This window comes from Theropithecus gelada, chromosome 3 (genome assembly GCF_003255815.1).
Source record: "Theropithecus gelada isolate Dixy chromosome 3, Tgel_1.0, whole genome shotgun sequence".
Lineage (NCBI taxonomy): Eukaryota > Metazoa > Chordata > Mammalia > Primates > Cercopithecidae > Theropithecus > Theropithecus gelada.
This window is the reverse complement of record NC_037670.1, coordinates 78,780,811-78,804,262: the sequence shown is the minus strand read 5'-3', so window position 1 is coordinate 78,804,262 and position 23,452 is coordinate 78,780,811. Positions and strand designations below refer to the sequence as shown.

The window sequence follows — 23,452 nt, the reverse complement described above, 5'->3', positions numbered from 1 at the left end:
TCTCATGCAGTTTTCTTTGGATCAGACCTCTAAACAAGCAGCTGAAAAGCCATGTTGTTGACTTCAGCACAGCAGTTCTGATTCTTTTGGTTCCTGGGTTACTTAAGACAATGACCATCGTCTGAGGACACTCTGCTTAAAGCATACTGGGGAAGGAAGAGTGCACTTCTCAGGGCCATCAGATTGATTACAAGAATTCAGAGTTACTAAAATGAAAATGGCCACTGTGTTTATTTATAAAAGTGCTTTGTTGGTCTTCTAAGTTGAAGTTGATGACAGATGTGTTTTTAGAGAAAAAGTGCAAACTCCAGAGACATAAACATCTGTTCTTTCTCAGCCTTGCCTCTTAGGCTCATACTTCATTTTTTAACCACACAACAGGCTTTATTTCTTTCTACTGAATACCTGAAAATATGGGTGTAAATGACTAATATGGATTCTTGACAGTTTTACTGGAACAAAACTCCTGTTTTCTGGCTTTGATGGCCCATATTTGGCTGTCTCCGTGGGTGGCTGTTGACTTCCTCTTCCTTGCCTTGTAGCCCATATGGCATCGCAGTCTGCTAAGTGAGCTTGCTGATGTGAGTGGTGATGTATGGTGTTTCCCTGGGACCGTAGAGTTCATTTGCATGACCCAAATGTGCTGCTAAACTTTGATTTGCTTATCATGGTTGTGAGAATTACGGCATGGAGGTAGACTTCAAGAATGTAAAAGTCAGAGCATTAATATAAGTCAACAGTTCTCAAAGTGTGGTCAGTGGACCTTTGGGAGTCCCCAGGACCATTCCAGGGGGTCCACAAGGTAAAAACTATTTTTGTTATAACACAAAGACACTGTTTGCCTTTTTGGCTATGTTCACATTTGCTCCGATGGTGAGTCAAAGTGCTGGAGTCAGCGCAGAGCAAGACAGTGACATAAAGTGTACTAATTGTCATTTGTTATTCACCACGGTGTACTCTCAGTAACAAAGAGAAAGAACAATGCCATTTTTCACTTAAAAATCTCCTAGATGAAACTAAAAATTATTAGTGTTTATTAAATCTTACTCTTGAATATACACCATTTAAACGAGAAGTATGCAAAAATAAAAATTGATTGCATATCGAAATTCAGTGAATGTCTAGAGGAAAAACACTTATGTGTTTATTTGAGTTGTGAACTGACCCAACTGCTATTTTCATGGAATTCCATTTCTACTTGAAAGCATGATTTGACAGACAAATTATGGTTATTAAGAATTGAATATTTGGCAGGCATTTTCTCAAAAAATTTTTAAAAATGAGCATGTCATTTCAAGGAAAACAAGTGGCAGTATTTGTTGCCAGTGATAAAATTTGAGCTTTCAAGTGAAAATTCAAATTTTGGAACATTTTTATCTCTCATTGGGAACTTGACAGTTCTATAATATTCATATAATTCTCTGAAGAGATGCTATTAAAAATGTGATTTATTTTTGATATTTTATAATGAAGTATACCAATATTTGGAAGATCTGCCCAAATCAATATATTCCACATGACTGATGCATAGTGTTACAAAAAATAATGCATGGGTAGAATAGAATATTCACTCAAAGTACAAGATAGAGCAATACATTTTATTATAACAGAGAATGGTTCATTGATATGGTTTTATATTGGTATAATATCAAAGAAGAGTACCCACAATTATATAAAATTGCTATTAAAACCCTCCTCTATTTTAAAACTACATTTCTGTGTTTAGGTTGGGTTTTCTTGATACTACACCCAAAACAACATGTTGCAATAAACTGAATGAAACAAATAGGAAAATCCAATGTCTTTTATTAAGTGAGACATTAAAGAAATTTGCAAAAAAATTAAAACTATTCCATATTTCTCACTAATTTTTTTGGTTTGGAAAATACAGTTATTTTTCATTAAATTGGTTATTTATGTTAGCATGAAATGGATTTTTGTCATTTAAAAGGAACACTTAAAAATTTATCAGTTTTATTTCTAATATAGTAAACATCAATCTATAGATAAGATATCATTCAAGTCAACCAAAACTCTTTGGTAGGTTCAATAATTTTTTTTTTATTATTATACTTTAAGTTCTAGGGTACATGAGCACAACGTGCAGCTTTGTTACATATGTATACATGTGCCATGTTGGCGTGCTGCACCCATTAACTCGTCATTTACATTAGGTGTATCTCCTAATGCTATCCTTCCCCCCTCCCCCCTCCCCACATTAGGACCTGGTATGTGATGTTCCCCTTCCTGTGTCCAAGTGATCTCATTGTTCAATTCCCACCTATGAGTGAGAACATGCGGTATTTGGCTTTCTGTTCTTGCAATAGTTTGCTGAGAATGATGGTTTCCAGCTGCATCCATGTCCCTACAAAGGACATGAACTCATCCTTTTTTATGGCTGCATAGTATTCCATGGTGTATATGTGCCACATTTTCTTAATCCAGTCTGTCACTGATGGACATTTGGGTTGATTCCAAGTCTTTGCTATTGTGGATAGTGCCACAATAAACATACGTGTGCCTGTGTCTTTATAGCAGCATGACTTATAATCCTTTGGGTATATCCCCAGTAATGGGATGACTGGGTCAAATGGTATTTCTAGTTCTAGATCCTTGACAAATGGCCACACATTTTCCACAATGGTTGAACTAGTTTACAGTCCCACCAACAGTGTAAAAGTGTTCCTATTTCTCCACATCCTCTCCAGCACCTGTTGTTTCCTGACTTTTTAATGATCGCCATTCTAACTGGTGTGAGATGGTATCTCATTGTGGTTTTGATTTGCATTTCTCTGATGGCGAGTGATGATGAGCATTTTTTCATGTGTCTGTTGGCTGTATGAATGTCTTCTTTTGAGAAGTGTCTGTTCATATCCTTTGCCCACTTTTTGATGGGGTTGTTTGTTTTTTTCTTGTAAATTTGATTGAGTTCTTTACAGGTTCCGGTTATTAGCCCTTTGCTAGATGAGTAGATTGCAAAAATTTTCTCCCATGAAAATTAATTCAAGATGGATTAGAGACTTAAATGTTAGACCTAAAACCATAAAAACCCTAGAAGAAAACCTAGGTAATACCATTCAGGACATAGGCATGGGCAAGGACTTCATGTCTAAAACACCAAAACCAATGGCAACAAAAGCCAAAATTGACAAATGAGATCTAATTAAACTAAAGAGCTTCTGCACAGCCAAAGAAACTACCATCAGAGTGAACAGGCAACCTACAGAATGGGAGAAAATTTTTACAATCTACCCATCTGACAAAGGGTCAATAATTTTTAAGAGAGTAAAGGGATCCTGAGATTAAAAAGTTTGAAAACCACTAGTCTAAGCTATACTTTTCATATGTGATGACACCAGCTAAGAATTCATATCTAGTTTACATACAATCCAGATCATGTTTTCTTTTTTTTCTGTATGTGTGTGTGTTTTTTTTTGTAGCATTACCATTGTCGTTTGGTTTCTTCGTATTTGTCCAGAAATGTCCATAAGACGTCTTTGCTGGTCCTCAATCTTGATGCTCCCAGATGTGCACATTGCGTACCTGGGAGGAGGCACTAACCATGGGTTCTACTCACCTGAAGCAGAATAGAGGAGCCTGTGTAGAGTAAAGACAAATTGCCATTGTCTTTTCTATCTGGCCAACTCCTTCATGTGGAGAGATGGACAGCTAAGCTGAAGACATGGCAGTTAGTATATTGCCATGAATGATTCAGGCTGAATGATTCTACATGAAGCCTTTCTTATCTAAAGACATAATTAGAATTTAGAAAAGTGATTATGAGTTTCTGATGAAGAATATTGTCATCATGGAATATTAAATGGTCAATAAAATGTTAATTATGAAAAATGAAAAGTGTATGCTAAGATTTCAAGTAGGGAAGGTAGAATACTCAGTGATATTGCAGGCTGTCAACAAAAACTTGTGACTATTTCTTAGAAAAAAACATTGTGCTAGACACTGGGATATGGTGGTGAACAATTGACACAGTCTTTGACTATAGATATAAAATTGAGCATGTTGTGTCAAATTTGAAGGTCAAAAGTGAAAATGAAAATAGATGATTGGGAAAGCTGGTTCAAACCTCTCACATTTTTTCAAATTAGTGTGTTTTGTTGATAATATTTTAATTTCAGTGTTCGGGGACCAGGCTAGAGATGGGAGTGAAATTCATGCAATTCAGCAATCTGGACCCCTGCCTCATCAGAAGAGCATGGCCCACATGGAGGAGAAGCAAAAGGAAGGGAGCTGGTTCTTGCTGCTCCCAGCTTAGTGTCCTTGTCTAATCCCAAAGCTCCTGCTTTACTGTTTTCCTTGTTTACTCAGTTCCTTGACCCAAACCAACCCAGTCTCAGTCTCACTTGTGGCCCTATGAGGTCCCTCCTAAAGAGACCTACATGGGGTAAACAAGCTTTTTCTTTGGATCTTTATTTCTGCCATTGCCACCTACTGAGGATTCTATAAGGGATCTATTTGTTTCAAATGTGTCACTTTTTTAAGGCCTCCCAGAGACAGGACTAAGGGGCAAAGTTTGCTAGGCTGAAAAAGACAGGAGAAAGACCTGACTGAAATATTCCTCGGTATATCCTACAAATACCCCTTTTAAAGGCATGGAAACCACATATCCCACATAATACGCCTGGGGAATTTGTAGCCAGCTATGTTTTCAGAGGATGTGGGAGGTAGAGTTTTTATAATATGATTATTTATAAATATTCCAGAAATGCCAGACATTGGTAGGGTGACCTGGTTTATAGAATTGGAAAAGGGCCATGTTGAAACCTAGAATTCTTTTCTTTTTTCTACAGTTAAATGAATAAAAGTTCCAAAAATTCAATTCAATACTGAGCAGGAATTTTGATGTAGCTTGTATCGACAAGAGTGGTTTTTGGAATTCATAAAAATATAATCTTAAAATGGAATTTGATGACCATATTATTTGATATCATATATATATATATAGATGGGAAGAAAAAGGTTTTGGGGCATACAATCAATTGCTCAATATACAGACTTGTTTAACTAATAATTGTCAGCAAGAAATTTACCTCAAGGAGGAAGAACCATACAGCTATAGATCCTTAGGAAAGGCCTATAGTAGTAAAATTGAAGTTGATCGGCATTTTCCAAATTGTGTTTCCCTTTATATCATACCAGAATATGTTCAAGTGCCATCGCAAAAGAGTTCTATGGTCAAATAAGTTTGAGAAACACCATATCCTATATTTCCCCAATGGAGTATCCATATTTGTTAAAAGATTTTAAAAAGCCCTCAATGAAGGAACCTATTTAACTTTGTTTAACCCAACTTTACTCATTTCTTGGTAGAAGTCTTGTGTCATGGAAACACTATTAACATCTTATGCTATGTAGCTGTCATACTGCATATATCAATTGCATATATCAATGTAATTGATAGAAATTACATTGATTTTTTTTTTTTTTGAGATGGGGTCTTCTCTGTTTCCCCAGCTATAGTGCAGTGGTGCAATCATAGCTCACTATAACCTGGAATCCTGAGCTCAAGTGATCCTCCCACCTCAGCTTCTCGATTAGCTGAGACTACAGGCACTGCCACCATGCTTGTCTAATTTTTTATTTGTTGTAGAGACAGGGTCTCACTATGTTGCCCAGCTGGTATCAAACTCCTGGTCTCAAATGATCCTTCCACCTTGGCCTCCCAAAGTGCTGGGATTACAAGCCTGAGATGCTGTGCCTCGCCATACATTGATTTTTTTGATGGAGAGATTTGGCTAATCTGAGCTGCTTGTGTCTCTGAGGAAGACTGAGGTGAATGTTGGCATGTGTCAGTCAGGAATTCTCATTGTCTTTCACGTTAGGTCAAGTCCTTCATGTGGACAAAAGGACAGCCAGGCTGGGAATATGACTATTAGCTGGAGGAATTCTGTGTGCAAAAGTCACAGTTATCTATTTCATCCTTCCTTCTAGACCTCAGATGGATTGTGGTTACTGCATCCATCAATACTGTTTTTTTGGTTTTTTGTTTTTTTCAGAAAAGGCATTTAAAAATTGGTAATAGTGGCCTATTATATCTGCGGGGTTGCCTCACATGTTAACAGGGAACACCAGCCTATTTGTGGCATTGGTAAAGGAAGCATGTCAGCATGTGCTGTTTTTCACAGTGAGATGAAATGATTATCCCCCAACCCCCAAACAAACCCCTCCTTAGGAAAACAAACACTTGCAAGTTTATTTTATAAAATCTGTGTTGAACTTATATAAATATATTGTGACAGCAACTGTCATACTGCATATATCAAGAAAGTGCTTTGAAACTTTATGCAAATACATGGGTGATATATACACTACTGTACACCCCAAAGACTACCCATGTGTTCTTGGTGCCAAGGAAAACACAAATGTTCTCCTAACTTTTCAGAGGAAAAGTCACCACAGCTCTGTACCTTTCACAGCCCCGTTCTCTTGGCCAGTGAAATATACTTTGACTGGCTAAACCCAGACAGTGGGGTGGGGATGAAGGTGCCAGAGGTTCATTTTTAATTGATAACACTTACAGAGCAAGCACTGTGCTCGACACTTTAAGCACACTGTTGCATATAATTTTCACAACAGCTTTGTGAGGAAATAGCATTGTTTAGAGATAAAATAACCAAGACTCCAATTAAATAAACTGCCCAAGGTCACTCTTTTATTATTCTATGGAGCTGCCTGGCATTTAAAATTAATTTGACCATATATGTATATAATAGCTAACATTTATTGAGCATTTCTTATATGCCAGGCATTGAATTAAAAGCTTTACCTCCATTGTCCTATTCTTTGCATGAACTCTATGACACTGAATAATATTGTTTTTCCCAATTTACAAATGAAAAAATTGAAGCTTAGGAGAAGTTAATTAACTTTGGTGCAAAGTAGCAAGGAATAGAACTGGGAATCTGAAGGAGCTCTTAACCCCGGGAGTTTGTTCCCTTAAGCATATGTGTTTCCAGCTTTCCTCCTTGATTTAGAATCTGTAACTATTTCCTGGTTCGTATTGAGTTTAAGGCATAGATCTTCTCGTGTCATCAAGAACTAGGTTTTCCATAACATTTTAAAGTCATTATTTTTCCTCAAAGTTTTAATTTATCACCCATTATCTGGAGTATGGTATAAGTTCTGCATGCACGGATATTGTTATTTCTACAAATTGAATGATAGAGAAGATTTGGAGTCTTCAAGAGTATTTTAATGCAGACACCTCATATCTAAGTATTGGACGAAAGAAATGTCCTCTTTACACAGATTTGTAGCTTTTTGCCCATACCATTGGGCTACATTGGTAGCTGTGTACCCTTTGGAGTTCGGAATGTTTGAGAAGAGAATCCTTTAATATTTTTACCATGAACAATTTTGTTTCAAACACTGCTCCTTTCATTCCCAAGTTTTAAGAATGCTTCTGCTTTTTAAAGTAAAATTCATCAGACCCTCCAAGAAATATTAATGTTGAACACTTTGCTCTAGTGGTTGCCCATTTCCCTACCATGGCATGTTTTATTAGTGTTGGAGTGAGAACAACCGTTTTCCAGCAGGATTGATTCTAGAAAGTGGGCCACTTTTCATTTCACGGTTAGAGACTGGGAGGATTTGGGAAAGAGGGAACAAGAATTAATCCTCAAGGCTACCACAGGCCAAACCAGGTCAAAGGCTCAGTAGATCATACTCTTTGTCCTAGACCACTGGAAACACTTTCCTAAAACAAAAACACCAAATGGTCATTGTATATGGAAGTCCACACAATGCATTTTAGGCAAAGTAGCATATTTTCTACCTTAAGAATTTTTGGAAGGGGGATGGAGACCTTTTGTTTTAGAGTTTCATTCACAGAGTCCATAAACACTTATCAGGTAGTCACTTATAACACATAAGCATTTAATACACTATCTAAATATTAAGAGAAATACTTCAACTGAAAGGGCAACATCCATAATCCAGGCTTGGGAATGTACAGGACATTCTTCACATCAGAAATATGTTCAACCACTCGGAGCTAGCAATGTTCTGATCGTGAGTTGATTATGCACATTGAGTTACTTGTTTATATCAGTTCTCTGAACTTGGAAACCACATGTAGTATCAATGGATGAGGCTCTTTATAAATAATATAGACCAACTTAAGAAGTGATTTTCTGGATTTCCTGGTTTAAAAAAAAAAAAAAAAGCGAAGCGTTCAGCCTTCAGTATGTAAGTTTTCAGGTAATCTGCCTGTTTTTAAGACATTACCATCAACTTTAAGTTAGGCCGGTAGAATAAAATGATCTTTCTGAACTGCTATGTCCCTGAATTCTGGACATTTGCCCCAAGAATATTCCCCTTCAATACTGGTCTTTGAAGAGAGCCCTAGGCATGTTCCAAGGGACTTGCCCCCTGGCCATTGACCACAGAAGCCCTGACATCTCTTTTAAGTAGATTGAACATTCCTGGATTTATAATCAAAGATGGCATTCCACTTGTCTTCCATTAGATTCACAGGAACCACAGAGATTGTCTTTGGTTTTTAGTGCAACAGTTAGGGTGCTTCTGACAAGCCCTTAAACTTCTATCCTTCTAGTTACGGTCTTTGAAAAAAAAGTCCTGAACTGCTGTCCTTTTCTGTATCATTATCTGAAATAAGGTACTAACTAAGAATATTCAGGTAGAATTTTCTTCTATCTAACTGGTTTAGACTTGTGTTTCTCCATCCTTCTTGAGAAAGACCTTTGGGGTTAAGCATTTTGTCACCGTTGCGGAGCTGCTATCCACTCAGACCTTACCCATGATCATAACCCTTCCATCCAGCCATGGCCTCGCTGAGGTGCTGCTCTCTTCTGGCCTCTCAGCGTGTTCTGGCCAAGATTACAAGATCATGCTTCTGAACCTGGCCTAATGTTATTCCAGAAGAACTTCAATTTAATATAACTTATTGGCCAAGCCCTTCTTCCCGTCTGGCCAATACATGAATCAATTTGTCAGAGAATATGCCTTGTGGATTTGTGCTATACTGCCAAATGCTGAGCATTGCTGACATTGATCATCTTTCGGTAGGAAGATGGAGAGTCTTCCTAGAAAGTCAGAGTATATGATAGAGGAAATACCACTTTCCTGAGCTGGAAAAGATTCTATCTTCTGCCATGTCTGTCTGCTGTTGTTCCCTCTGTTTGGCATTGCTGCCATTTTTCCAAGCACTTTGGTTCTCAGCCTGTCACGGCTACTACTTCCACCAGCTTTGCACATTTCAACTAGTATCCTGGAGGCCTCAGATGACAAAGCAGTGTAGAAGTCTCCACTCAAGTGGCATGGGCCAACATCACTTTCCTTTTTATGTGCTTTACTCAATTATAGGACACCTAAATCAGTAGGGTCTATACTTGAATCTCACAAAGATTTCAGTTAAACAATTCTTTTGTGCTTTTACTTTCACTATTCTTTCTCCTCTAGGACAACACAGGCGTCTGTGGTACTGAACTTGGGAGGATGTGAGTGACAGATGCCAAGTTATATTGGTGATAGCATGTTCCTTCTGTCAGGCTCAGTCAGTAGGTGATTCTCTTGTTGTTCATTTCTTCCTCCCTTAGGGTGGATTTTCTCTCAGGAGAAGCCAACAGGTGAACCTCTTCCTTTCACTGGACCTGCCCAAACATGTCAGAACACTAGCTTTGGCTCATGCTGGGACCCCCCACCACAGCTGGTGCCAACAGACTATACACTTATTTTTCTTTGATCATATTTGGCCTGGATTAGGATCGTCCCGAGAGCTTGCCAAGATTGGGTTTCAGCCTGTCTCAAAACACAAACTTAAAATTGGTTGACAAGACCAATACCTGGGAGCATCATGAGTTGGAATGAATAGTGCCGGAAACTTCTAGTCTCTCTGCACAGTGTTCCTTGATGGAGGCCACGGAGTGTTTATTATAGAACATCATGACATTGTACTTACAACATTTTGGATTTTGTTAAAATTTTAGGAAATTGCCACCTGATACAAATTAGAGAACTGCACATAGCAATGGATACCAAATAGATATTCTGGATTTTTTCATTTAAAGACCACAATGTCTGACATATAGAAACTCAAATATTTATTGAAAGGGTGAGCAAAAAGGATGCCGTGACTTCAATTGCTATTTAGAAATTAAAATGAAGTTTAAATGTAGTCTTATTTTTCCGTAGTGTGTTCAGGCATACTAAGAAAAACCTCGAAGACTTCTAAGTATAATTTTGTCAACACAGTGAGAGGGATTCAGGTATATCTTAATTAAGAGTCATTCATGTCAAGATAACAGATATTTTTTGTACCTCAAGGAACCTCAATGGAGCACAGACATTTCTGAGTTATTTTCAACTTTAACTGACAACCCAACAAGTAGGCGTTTCACTGAAAATCAAACACTTCTGATGTTACTCTGGCCTCACTGTGTGGCTAGGCACAGTGGAAGACAGAAGAAATATTAACGAACATGGCTTCTGCTCTCTGTGAACTTTCAACCTAGTTTGGGACAAATGATAAACCCATATGAAGCATTGTGGGAACAAAATGAAACCATATAAACTATTTTAGGTAGCCAGAACTTAAAGGCAAACAGAAAGGTTTAGGAAAACAGTTCATTGGTGATGTCTTGGGTTTCTGTCTCTGCAGTTCAGTATTTCTAGAAGTCTTGAGCAGTCAAAGGCCTCCCTTTGGTTTCCTCCTTAGTGCCTATCCAAAGTTGTTGTGATGTAGACAGCCTGGGGAACATGAAAAATGCCCTTTCTCCTGCATGATGGTGTTATTTCCTTCCTTTTAGGAATGCCTCATAACTCTTAGGAGGTGTGAGTTCTAAATGATTGTTCTTTTCATCTTCCTGGAAGCGGGCCAGGCTGTAGATAAAGCGTTTGATGTGTCAGCAGTAGGCTTGTAACAGCTTTGACTACTTCTATGATGATGAAAGGTTGAACTTTGATAAAAATGGCAAGAAAAGGAAAAGGGCTCATTTTCTTCCTTTCACTTTTTTTTTGGTTTGTTTTGTTTCTGGTCAGCAGTTGAGAAACGTCCTACCAGGGTGGTCTGCGAGGTCTACAGGAATCTGAAATGTTAGGAGGTGTTTCCCTGTGGATTTACTTGTTTATTTATTGATCATTTCAGAGAGGGAACACCCAGGCTCAGAGGCATGGCAGGAGCTGGCTGTCAGAGCCCTTATCAGCAGGCCCCGCCTCTCCTGCAGTCTCAGCTCAGCCCTGGAAGGGGAAAGACCTTGCTGGGGGCAGTTTACTGGGTCCAGCTGTCATTCAGCACCTGCTTCCACACACCACACAATCCAGGGCTGCAAATCTACTCAGACTCCCAGAGCTTTGCCTCTCCTGTCGGTTCCCAGGGCATTTGTTCAGAGATCTGATCTGAGCTTGTAGGGTGGCCTTATCTTCCTGATTCTAAAATAGACAAAGAGGAAAGTAAAATATGTGTGGACACCCAGAACCAGTTGGAATTTGCCTCAAACAATATCACAGTCTTTCATTAGTGATTTGTTGTGTCTGCCTGAGTGGAAAGCTTGAGTTGGCGGAAGGAGAAGAATTTCTAGATTTTCTTTTTCAAAGAAAAAATATAAAAGAAAACAAACACATGAACAAACAAACAAGGAAACCTGCCCTTCAGCTGAGTGACAGGAAGAGCTAAGATCAAGAACTCCAAGGCGAAGATGAGGCCTATTTTACCTTTAAAAATGAGACTTAAGCAAATACAATAACCAAATCCCCTTTTTAAATGGAATTTAGTGGCCAGACAGTGTGGCTCACACCTGTAATTGTTGTGCTTTAGGAGGCTGAGGCAGAAAGCTCGCTTGAGGCTGAGAGTTTGAGGTCACAGTGAACTATGATTGCGCCACTGCACTCCAGCCTGGGTGACAGAGAGATGTTGTCTCTTAAAAACAAACAAACAAAAAAGGGATTAGTGGAACTATGGTAAAGACATTTCCGTCATGTATTTATTTAATAATCTAATGTTTACTTTATGAAATTATGATCTTTGGCTCTGCCCCTATATGCAGTTGAAGTTTAATGCCGTCTGCATAGCCAGGCTGGACCTGCTCACTCGTGCAAATGTTGAAAGAAGGCATCTAGCTGTGCTATCCACAGGCTGAGGCCTCGCAGTGCCTGCTCTGTAACCCCTCCACTGAGACCAGTTGAGGCATTTTTTTCTATAAGAATCTGGAGATATAGAGAACATGTTTAAATTCTTTGGGAGTCATCTAGCTGACCGTGAGAGGACACTGATGTCCCTACAGGGCTCTATAGCATGGGCCAGAGGGTGCCTGGCCAAGTCCCACAGCTTAGTGGGACTTAAGAGCAGTGCCTGCTTGGTAACCCCTCCACTGAGACCAGTTGAGGCATTTTTCTATAAGAATCTTGAAAGACAGCGAACACGATTAAACTCTTTGGGAGTCATCTAGCTGACCATGAGAGGACATTGATGTCCCTACAGGGCTCTATAGCATGGGCTAGAGGGTGCCTGGCCAAGTCCCATGGCTTAGTGGGAACTTCATCTTAAAGGGTTGGTGCTGGCCAGCAAGACTGGCATAGCGTCCCTGAAAAGACCTGTTGGCAGCAAGGACAGTTTTCTTACTTCATTAACACCCAAAGTTGCTCCTGAAGCTGTCCATCAGCGCTTATAATTTGCCTATGACAAAAGTAGAGGGCGAATAAGATGAAAACATTGGATTGTCTGGTTTGAATTTCATCTTCTAACTAGGCATGGGTGCAGGAAGAAGAACAAATACGTGGATGTGAACTTACTCAGATCGCAAGCCATATGACCAGGATTTAAATCCAGCTTCTTGGCTATCTTTTCCTTTTGGAAAATATTGGAAACACTAGCTGTTTTGGTGAGGTGTGTTGTAGTCACATTAGGCCTGAAATATGATATATGGGACTACACAGAGAAATTAAATGTCATTTATTTAATAATAATTAGGGTAGGCAGAATAATGCATCCCCTGGCCCCAAGATGTCCATGTCCTAATCTCCAAAACCTGTGAAGGTGACCTTACATGGCACAAAAGACTTTGCAGATGGGATTAAGTTAAGGACCTTGTGATGGAGAGGTGACCCTGGATTCTTTGGGTGGGCTGCCCACTTACAATAGTCCTTCTAAAAGGGAAGCAGGAGGGTCAGAGTCGGAGAAGATGTGATGACGAGCAGAGAGTGTAGTCAGAGGGAGGTCTGAAGGTGCTTCACTGATGGCTTTGAAGATGGAGGAGGGGGCCATCAGCTATGGAAGGCAGGCTGCCTCTGGAAGCTGGAGAAGGCAAGGAAACAGATTCTTCTCTAGAGCCTCCAGAAGGAATGCAACCTGCTGACACCTGGATTTTAGCCCCATGAAACTGATTCCAGACTTCTGACTGTAAAAAAAAAGTGTGTGTTGTTTTAAGCCACTCCATTTGTAATTTGTTATAGCAGCAATAGAAAACTTAAGAAAATAATATAAACAATAATAACAGTGATGTAATTAGACTTAGAAACATTAATTGGTGTGCAAAATGAAAGGAATTTGTTTCAGGCTTGGTTCTCAAGACAGGGCATTAGTTCATAGTTCTCTTAACAGGTCGTGAAGTACAAAAGGGGTTTGTTTTTCTCAGCCCCGTGGACCCTTTCTCAGGGGACTTTGTTTGCTATTTTTTATGGGACAAAATAAGTGTCTTCGTCGAGCTTTGCTGACATGTTCTTGAATATCTATGTGTAGAATCAGAGTTGAGTTGTATTTCATCACTTGGATACCAAAACTCATATGAAGTCATATGTCCAGGTTTTAGGGGTCAGAAAACTTCCAAGATCCTCACAGATTTTTATGATAAAACCTGCATTGGTTTCAGCACAGACTCCTTGGAGAAGCACAATTCTACCCTGTCAGCTCTGATCACAGCTCTGTCTCCACCCACACTGTTTCTCACTGACCTCTTCCTTCACAAGCCTGAAGAAAAGTGGCTTCCAGCCACCAGAGAAGTGAATTGAGGCCTGTTCTTCTCTCACTGAGACTGCTCCACTTGAAAAATGGGCTTCATCCTTCAGAACACTTGTCTTGAGCACATGTTAGAAGCTATGATGTGTGCTAGCTGCTGGGGGAATGAATAAGATAAATAAGCTTTAAGTCTTACTTACTGGAAGTTCATGCCAGTGAAGCATTTGGCAAAGCACAGTGCCTTGGACAGAGGCATTGAATTCATCCAGGAAAGTTACTAAAAATGCACGTTCCTGGACTGTGGTTTGAGGAATCATTGGCCTAGTACTCTAGTTCTCAACTGGAGGTGGCTGTGTTTCCCAGGGGACATTTGACAATGTCTGGAGACATGTTTGGTTGTCACAATTAGAGGATGAAGGGTGTCACTGCCATCTAGCAGGCAGAGGCCAGGGATGCTGCTGTACATCCTACAATGCATAGAACAGCCTCTGAAGCAAAGAATCACCTGACCCTAAATGTTAGGAGTGTAAAGGTTGAGGAACTCTAATCTAGTGGGTAAGACACACACACACACACACACACACACAATTATACCACTGTGGTGTATACATACCCAGATGTATCCCACTATAGTGTGTGTATGTATATGTATATGTATATGTATATGTATATGTATATGTGTATGTGTGTGTATCTATATAAACACCTCTGTTAATGTATTTAAAGTATTATATGCTCTGAGGCAGTAAGTGCACTGCCTTCTAGCTTTGTCTGAGAAATCGAGGGTGGGCTGAAAGCTGAGTTCCCACACTTGGCAGCTCATCAGGGCCACATCTTGTATCAGTCAAGGTCCCATCAAGAGGCATAAACCGTACCAGTTATTTGAAAATAGAGGATTAAATATAAAGAACTATTAACTAGGTAACTGAATGGCAAAAAGATAATTCTAAATTATCGTGGAGATACCACCTGCTAGATGAAACCACCACCTCTAGGGTTGGGGAGCAATGGAATGAGAGTAGAATTATTAAAACTTAGAGGAGGGGCTGTGTGGAGCTGAGATTCAGACTTCTGAGGAGGGGGTGCCAGCTGGCTGGAGTGGGATGTTGAGATGAAGCTGGTTTTACTTGCATGAAATGTTGGAAAATCTCTAAACTGGGATCAGTTGCTGATGTGGGAAGGAAGTGCTGCTGCCTGGTGAAGCAGCATTAATGGGACAAGAGGCCAAGGGAAACAAACAGAAGGAACCAGTCCCTTGTCTGGTGCCCCTGCAGGCAGAGCCTATCTTGGACTAAGCTAGCAGAGCAGAAATGTGGCATGCAGAGCCTCAGCTTCAGCACCAGAAGGCAGAGTGTGAATGAGGATGTGTGGGTTTGGAGTCCGGAGACAATAGCTTAGTGACTGAGACGTAGTTGCAGCTTTAATAGAATACAGGTGCCTGGGTTCTGCATCGGAATCTTGGACACAAAGACCTCAATATTTTTTTTTTTGCAAGAGTTCTATGGGTGATTCCGACCCACTGCCTAGATTGAGCACCCTGAATAGAATGAGGAGCCTCTAAAAGTTTTAAAGCATGGAAATAGCCCATTATTATTTGTAGATTCAAAAGCAAATTCTTTCAACTGAGTGGAGGAGGTGAGTAAAGGGCCTGTGTTGGTGGATTATAAATTAGCTATGGGGATGGTGAACACTTTATCTTCTTCCCCAAGGAAGAAGATAAAGTCCCAGACTTACAGATTTCCATATTAGGGGCATCTTGTTTAAGATGTAAAAGAGAGAGAGAAGGAAAGAAGGGAGGTGGGGGGAGAAGACAACATGAAAGGAAAAAGCCCTGGAGGCAAAAGGCAGATACATAATGTGGATTTTATCTAAGTAAATAACAAAAACGTGGACAATATATTTTATCTAAGCCATTTTGATAAAAAGCAGACATAAAGCTACAACCAGGGAAGACATCTACCAGGGAAGACACAAGAGATGTCTAGAAGGAGAGAAAGTTCTGGCCATCACTTTGATTATACTTCACACTCCAGCTGAGAAATTGTGCTGTGGTCTTTGGAAGGAAAGGCTCTATTAGATGGAAATAAGTCAACTTGGATGTTAGAACAAAATTTACATTTCAACCCTGCCACTTACTTGTTGGGTGGCAGATTTTCTAAGCAATTTCCTTAAGGCTTACAGACTCATTCTCTACTCTAGGAGTGACAATAGCTTGCCCACAGGGTCTTCTGGAGACTTATGAAAAGTACCTAAGCACAGTATCTGGCACAACCCAGGCTTGTCACTCACTACCTATTGGAGGTGGCCTCTCTCCCCTTGTCTACTCTGCTACTGTCCCCTCAATCTGCCACCTCATCTGCTGTCCCTTTTCTGCTTTGATTTGTAGATTAGACTATTCTTTGTAGACCAAGAACAGGGAAAACCAAATCCAAAAATCTTTACTCCTGGAAGTTAAGTGTCATGCTCTGGAAACTTAGCATGATATAGTTCTAGGCCAAAGTAAGGCATGGCTAAGGACATTCATGTTTTTTGGTGAAGTTTTTTGACCAAATATGTATTTCAGAGTGGTTGCTTTGCTCACATACCAGCTTTTCACCACTGACTGATATGATGTAAGATTATGGACCACACTTAAATCCTTTGCACTCAAGATATATTTCTCTCCTACACCGCCCCCTCCAGCTTTTCTCTCTTTTATTCCCACTTCCATCTCAGAAGCAACTCTAGAGAAAAAACAGAGAACTCTATTTTTTTTTCCCAAAGAATTGGGCATAGGAAAAATTGCTCTAGAATGTGGAAGAGTGTAGCTGATTCATTGTAATGGGTTAGCACTGCACTACTCTGCTCCCAGCCTCTCGTTACGGAGCCAGGCTCTGCTCCTGGTTGGGAGATGAGTGCCGCATCACATGCTACAAGATGGTTTTCAGCCCCCAAGTCTCACTGGGTACTCAGCTGTTGGAGAAGCATCCTGCATGCGCATTGCTGTTGTTTTATCGTCTTGAACTCATCACCATATTCAGGAAGATAGGTTTTTATTATGCAACAAAAATGCTGCTCTAGGGTAAACTTTTACACAAAGCAATTGTGTTCCTAATGGAACCATCTAAAACAAAAATAAAGGGGCAGAAAATAGGCTTGGCATAGGTTTCAGATCTTTCTTTTAAAAAAAAATCGCTAATTTTTGACAGAAGCACTTGGATATGCAATTTGAACAAATGACCATCTCTAAAGAACAAACTTACTTTCTAAGAAGAGGCAGATGATGAAAATTATAACACACGAGTACAATGAAAGTTCCTAGCATTTCTTTTGTTGCTGACCAGATAAGAATACAGTCATTTGTCCTTATGTATTTTAACCATTTAGGAATTTTCAAATATTTAACAAAATACGTGAGACATAGTTTTTAGTTATGCTTATAGGTATCCTACCAGCTTTACACGCTGAAGTTGAATGTTGCTTTTTGATGTATTAACACCAACAAACAGTTAGTATCTAAAATGTACAAAACACAAGGCTAGAATGTGTAAAACCCAATAAAACACAATGGTAAGTGGATGAGACAGCCCAGAACTATGCCTGGGCTTAGTTGTTATCAGCATCCTGTAATTAAAGTGGTCTGAAATATTCAGATTCTAGAGCTCATTCTATGTGGTAGCTCTGCCTTTCATTCACTAATTTTTTTATTGAGATTTTGTTTCCTTGAGCTCATTGCTCTTCTGAAGGATAGTAGGCACAGAGGACTGGCCCCTACCCTCAAGACAGTTTAGCTTGGAAGTAAAGTCAATGTCTCCTTGCAGGATGTGCCAAAAATATGTATGTGTGTGTCCCAAATACAGAGGTATAGATGAGAACAGAGGTATGGAGAGATGGAGGAGGTTACTAGGAACTGAAGGTTCTAGAAGGCTTCACCGGTGAGAAGAGGCTTGAAATTAACCTTGAATGAAGTAGGATTTTGATAGGGGTTAATGATGGTGGTGGGGTTGTGACAGAGGGAAAGAGGTATGTTTAACAAAGATGGAAACCATAATTTATGTTTGGGGGCCATAAAGAAACTCTCTCTTTATGCTGGAGTTGGGAGAAAAGAAGATTAGAGAAGAGATTATGGAATGTTTTGACAAAGTAGGCTAATGCGATAATAAAGAACTGATGCATCTGAATAATGTAACCAAATTTATTTCTTGCTTATTTCACAGTTCATTGCAGGGATCTGGCAGGCAGACTTCCATGTGATAACCCAGGGAACAAGACTCTTCCAATTTTTTGTAAAGTGCATGATGCCTTCTGCATTTAGCTGGCCATCTGTCTAGTAGAGAGAAAGAGTGAGAGCATGGAGGATTGATGTAGACCTATAAGTGTTTTATATTATTTCCATCCATCTCCCATTGGCTAGCATTCAGTCATATGGGCACACCTCACTGCAAGAGAGTCTGGGAAATGTAGTATAGCTATGGCAAGAGAAAAGGGTAACCAATTTTGGTGAACACATGGTCTCTATTATATTGGCTTTTAGCTCGAGTGGGTTGAACTTTATCCTGGATGAAGTGGTAGGTCATCTTTAACCTTAGCAGGGGTGGGGCATGCTCATGGGCCATATACACTCCTTAAAGGGGATGATTTTTGTGTTATATTCACTGCTGTATCCCCAGAATATGATAGGCCTTAAACAAATGTTTGATAAAATAATGGAGTGATGGATAGATGCTGGAAAGAAGGTCTGGTCACGTTGAACCTTCCCAGATGGATTAGTGAAAGAGAGTTGAGGCAAGGAAGCCAATCAGAAAGCTACTGTGATCATCTGATAGTACATTTACAGTTGGAATTTGTTCAGTTTTAGAAACAGAAATGTTTACTTCTGCCATTTTACTCTCTTAGCCTACAGCATAGCCACAGATTATAGTTTAATCAGAGTCCCTGCTGAGTTGAAATCTTAGAAGCAGGTTGTGAGCTGCAACTGTGTTCCTAGGAAAGGCCTGGACTTTCTTTGGAGGCATTAACTGGAATGCAGCCTCTGGACTTGGGCTTTGTCACAATACTGCAACCCAAACAAAATAAAACTTGACTAAACCAGCAAACCCAGATTGGAGTTCAAGTTACTTTAACGGACTCTTGGGAAGCACAGACTGCAGTTGTATTATGTATGCAAAATTTGCTCTTTGACCTTATTGTAAGGAAAATTACTTCAGTACACATAATCTTTTGCCAGCTTTCCAAAGCATTGGATGAGTTACTCTTTTGCAATTGTGCAATATTTTTTAAATTTCAATTTTCAAATATGGTTGAAAAATAGATGCTGATCCAACAAGAACAGAGAATATGAATGAAAAGAATGTGTTCTCTGTGCACCTACAAGAAGTCAATACATAGGCAACCTTGTGTGGCCCGAGGCTTCAGGATTTTAGGAAGTTGCTTGCAGATGAATTTCTTTGAAATTAAAAGCTAAGGGCAGCATCTTGGGTGCTTCCTCTAGATTCAACTTTTGTGCTTCATGTCTAAGCTGGGGCTGACCCCAGGGCCTGGCCACGATTCAGGTTACACGCCCCTGAAGTCTGATGAAAGGCCTCTAACTTTAATATTATGCAGAGTTGAGTGAGGAATCTCAGAGCAGCCTGGGATTCTCGGGAGATTTTTAGTGATTCTTGTTGATTTGGAAATAATGTAAAAACAACAGAAGAGTTTTTTGTGGTATTTTTGCATGTTCTCTATTGGTTTGGGGGAAGAATCCAACATTAAAGAGGCGTAAAAAATAACAAATATTTTAAAAGACATATAACATGCCCTCCCCTTTTCAGCCATCCCCACCAAAAAAATAAACTGTTGTAATAAAAATGGCGAGAACAGGAAGGGAAAACAGAAACAACAGGCGGCCGCAGTGTGCTGGGATGGGAACAGACAGGCCCCTAGTGGCTGAGGCTGATTCTTCTATGGCCAGAAAGGAGTGGGGAAGGTGTGAGGAAATGCATCAAATGGAATCTTTCCCTTGCGGGGTCCATGGCTTTTTAAGCTGTGAGTTTCTCATTTCCTGAGGCCTCTTGAGATATAAATTATGTGCTTAAGACAAGGAACCTGCAGGTACTAGTTTGGTTTCTAGCTCAAATCGCAGAGAAGTCAATTCATTGAAATTCCACTTGCTGAGTGATCTGTTTAACAAATTCACTGATTTTCTTAAAAGAAAAGAAAAGAAAACCTCAATTATTTTAAATTTTCATAGCAATTTCTATTGCATAGGATAGTTTTCACATCAGCTTTGCCAGTTTGTTGGATGTAAATCAGCTGGAAAACCTTATTTCGGCCCCAGCTTTCTGAATATGAAGTTACAACTTAACTGGGCCTGGGGAAGCAGGCGCCTCTGGTGAGGGATAGGAGGGGAAGTCAGCAGACTGTATCCTTAGGCAGGGAAGAGGGGATGCTGAGGTTAAACCAGGGGGGCAGTGGATGTTGGAGGTATGGAGTGGTGGAGAACAGAAAGGGTCAAGAATGAGAATGAGGGAGCAGGGAAAATATTCAGAGACTCCAAAACCTCTCCAAATAGGTTTCTGAGACTCTGCCAGTTCTTCTCATATCAATCTTCATAATCTTAATTAGTGGAAACAGATTTGGATACCTTGGTGAATTCAGTGAAATAGTTCTTCTGAATATGGGCTTTTGGTATATCCATTTTCAGCAGGCTGGCCACTTCATGTACTTGGAACCTCCTTGAGCCATTTTAGCAGCACCTTCTAGCTGTGGCAGACACCGAAGCCTTCCTGGAGGAAGATGTCTGCAGAACTTATAGAAAGATGTGTGTCTGGAAGATAGGAGGAAAAGTCTCAAAATGCCAAAGGGTTCCTTTGCTTGCTTGGCAGAGTGGAACTAGAAGGCCGTGACCTATTAGGATGGTCCACTCATCCTGGTTTGCATGAAACTTTCCTGGTTTTAGTACTCAAAGTTTCCAATCCCAAGCAAACAGAGACAGTTTGGTCTCCTATACCTACTGTAAAGGTGGTTTTGAGATGGAAAAAGATAAAGAAAGTGGTGGTGGGTGAGAGGAGGTGATGCTGGAATCACCTCCTCAAAGGCGGTCTTTTTGCAGCTGCAGTTTGTATGGCCTACAGGGAAGATCAAAGGACACTTGGGGAAAATCACATGGGCCTGAGCAGTCGACCCAGGGACCTAATACTAGGGAAGAGCCTTAGGTTTGTTCTAGATATCTTGGTTGTACAATCTACATGCACTTACTTTTCTAAATATGCTTTTTTTTCTCTCTCTTTTCTTAGGGAGGCAGGACACAATGTGTGAGAGAAGTCTGTCCCATTCTCTCCTGTCCCCAGCACCTTAGTCACATACCCCCAGGACAGTGCTGCCCCAAATGTTTGGGTGAGTTACTATTTTCAGGTCAAAGAACAATGTAATTTCTTCTCAAAGTTTCTGCTGGGGGTGTTTATCCGTGTTATTTTGAGGTTCTCCAGTTGTCCTATTTCATGGCTTGTTAGAAACAACTACCTCTTCTAATTACAGAAGTGGAAAGTGTGTACAGGATTTGCTTCTTAACTGAGGCCTCCAGGGAGGCTTCTCTCCTGTCTTCACTTGTATCTGTAACTGGGTACACCAGATGACCTGGGATAATTCTCCCTTCTGGTGAGAAAGTATTGAAGAAACTATCTTTAATAGGGCATATGCCTATTAACAGGAGCATATTTTAAAGGTATTTGAAGTAAACCCATGGAGGAATATAGACTAGTGTTACTTTCAGAGTAAAAACCATGCAGGAAGAAACACATGCAAGAAAATGAGAGTTTTGGAAGGAAATAGTGAATAATAGCCAACAGAAAGAGAGTATAATCGCCTTCTTTTTGAGCATTTCATAGGTGCTAGGCACCATGCTAGGCACTTTATATATTGTTTTTTCTCATTTGATCTTCTCAAGAAGCTGTGAAATGTAGGTACTAAGTATATAATTCCTATGTGTAATGCAGGTGCTATTATTAGTTTTATTACACTGAAAAGGAATTAGATTCCTAGATGGCAGTCCAGCCAGTGGGTTGTGGATTTGATATCCGACCACAGGTATGTGTGATTCCTGAGCCCAGCTCTAACCTGCTGCAGCTCATCTTCCCTGGTGACACAGGAGGGCTGCATGCACATTGCCAGCTGAAAGGGGACAACTTATGATGGGTATTTTCTAGAGTATGAGGTTCTTTGGCTTTTGCTTGTATGCTACCTTCTTCTTCTTCTTCTTTTTTTTTTTTGAGACAGATTCTTGCCCTGTTGCCAGGCTGGGTGCAGTGGTGTGATCTTGGCTCACTGCAACCTCTGTCTCCTGGGTTCAAGTGATTCTTGTGCTTCAGCCTCTCAAGTAGCTGGGTCTACAGACACATGCCACCACACCCAGCTAATTTCTGTATTTTTAGTAGAGACAGGGTTTCATCATGTTGGCCTGGATGGTCTCAATCTCCTGATCTTGTGATCCACCCGCCTCGGCCTCCTGCAGTGCTGGGATTACAGGCGTGAGCCACGGTGCCCAACCTATACTGCTTCTTAATGATTCCTGGGCCCTTAAGCTGGTTGAGGTCAGACTATCAAGTTTCAAATAAATATGGTGGCTTGAGCCACCATATAAATACAATAGAAGCTCCATCAACCTCCTTAGAATCTCCAGGGATCCTTGAGGGACTAATGTTTTCCCTAATCGCCTCTGGCTTGGTGTTTCTGCTCCTGCTATTTCTCTTGATTTTCCCTCTTTCCTTCCTTCCTTCCTTCCGATCTTTTTTCCTTCCTTCCTTTCTTTCTTTCTTTCTTTCTTTCTCTCTCTCTCTCTCTCTCTCTCTTTCTTTCTTTCTTTCTTTCTTTCTTTCTTTCTTTCTTTCTTTTTCTTTCTTTCTTCCTTCCTTCCTTCCTTCCTTCCTTCCTTCCTTCCTTCCTTCCTTCCTTCCTTCCTTCCTTCCTTCCTTCTTTCCTTCCTTCTTTCCTTCCTTTTTCCTTCTTTCCTTCTATCATTTTGTCCTTTTAGAGGCTCCAGCAACCTCCCTAGAATCTCCAGGGATCCTTGAGAGGCTAATATTTTCCCTAATCGCCTCTGGCTTGGTGTTTCTGCTCCTGCTGTTTCTCTTGATTTTCCTTCCTTCCTTCCTTCCTTCCTTCCTTCCTTCCTTCCTTCCTTCCTTCCTTCCTTCCTTCCTTCCTTCCTTCCTCTCTTTCTTTCTCTCTCTCTTTCTTTCTTTCTTTCTTTCTTTCTTTCTTTTTCTGTCTGTCTGTCTGTCTGTCTGTCTGTCTGTCTGTCTGTCATTTTGTCCTTTTAGAGGCTCCAGCAACTTCCCTAGAATCTCCAGGGATCCTTGAGAGGCTAATATTTTCCCTAATCGCCTCTGGCTTGGTGTTTCTACTCCTATTTCTCTTGATTTTCTTTTTTTCCTTCCTTCCTTCCTTTCTCTCTCTCTGTTTCTTTCTTTCTCTCCCTCCCTCCCTGCCTCCCTCCCTCCCTCCTTCCCTTCCTTCCTTCCTTCCTTCCTTCCTTCCTTCCTTCCTTCCTTCCTTCCTTCCTTCCTT

At 40.3% G+C, this 23,452-nt stretch overlaps 1 protein-coding gene across 2 annotated transcripts in view; it reads left to right on the top strand.

Moving 5' to 3' along the window:
* The window catches only part of BMPER (BMP binding endothelial regulator), a 247,971-nt gene that overhangs the window by 117,245 nt on the left and 107,274 nt on the right, over positions 1 to 23,452 (top strand). For both annotated transcript variants that reach the window (XM_025381030.1, XM_025381031.1), the window contains one exon: positions 21,184 to 21,283. In XM_025381030.1, the coding sequence (XP_025236815.1) occupies positions 21,184 to 21,283 (100 nt within the window). The remainder of the gene's footprint in view (positions 1 to 21,183; positions 21,284 to 23,452) is intronic.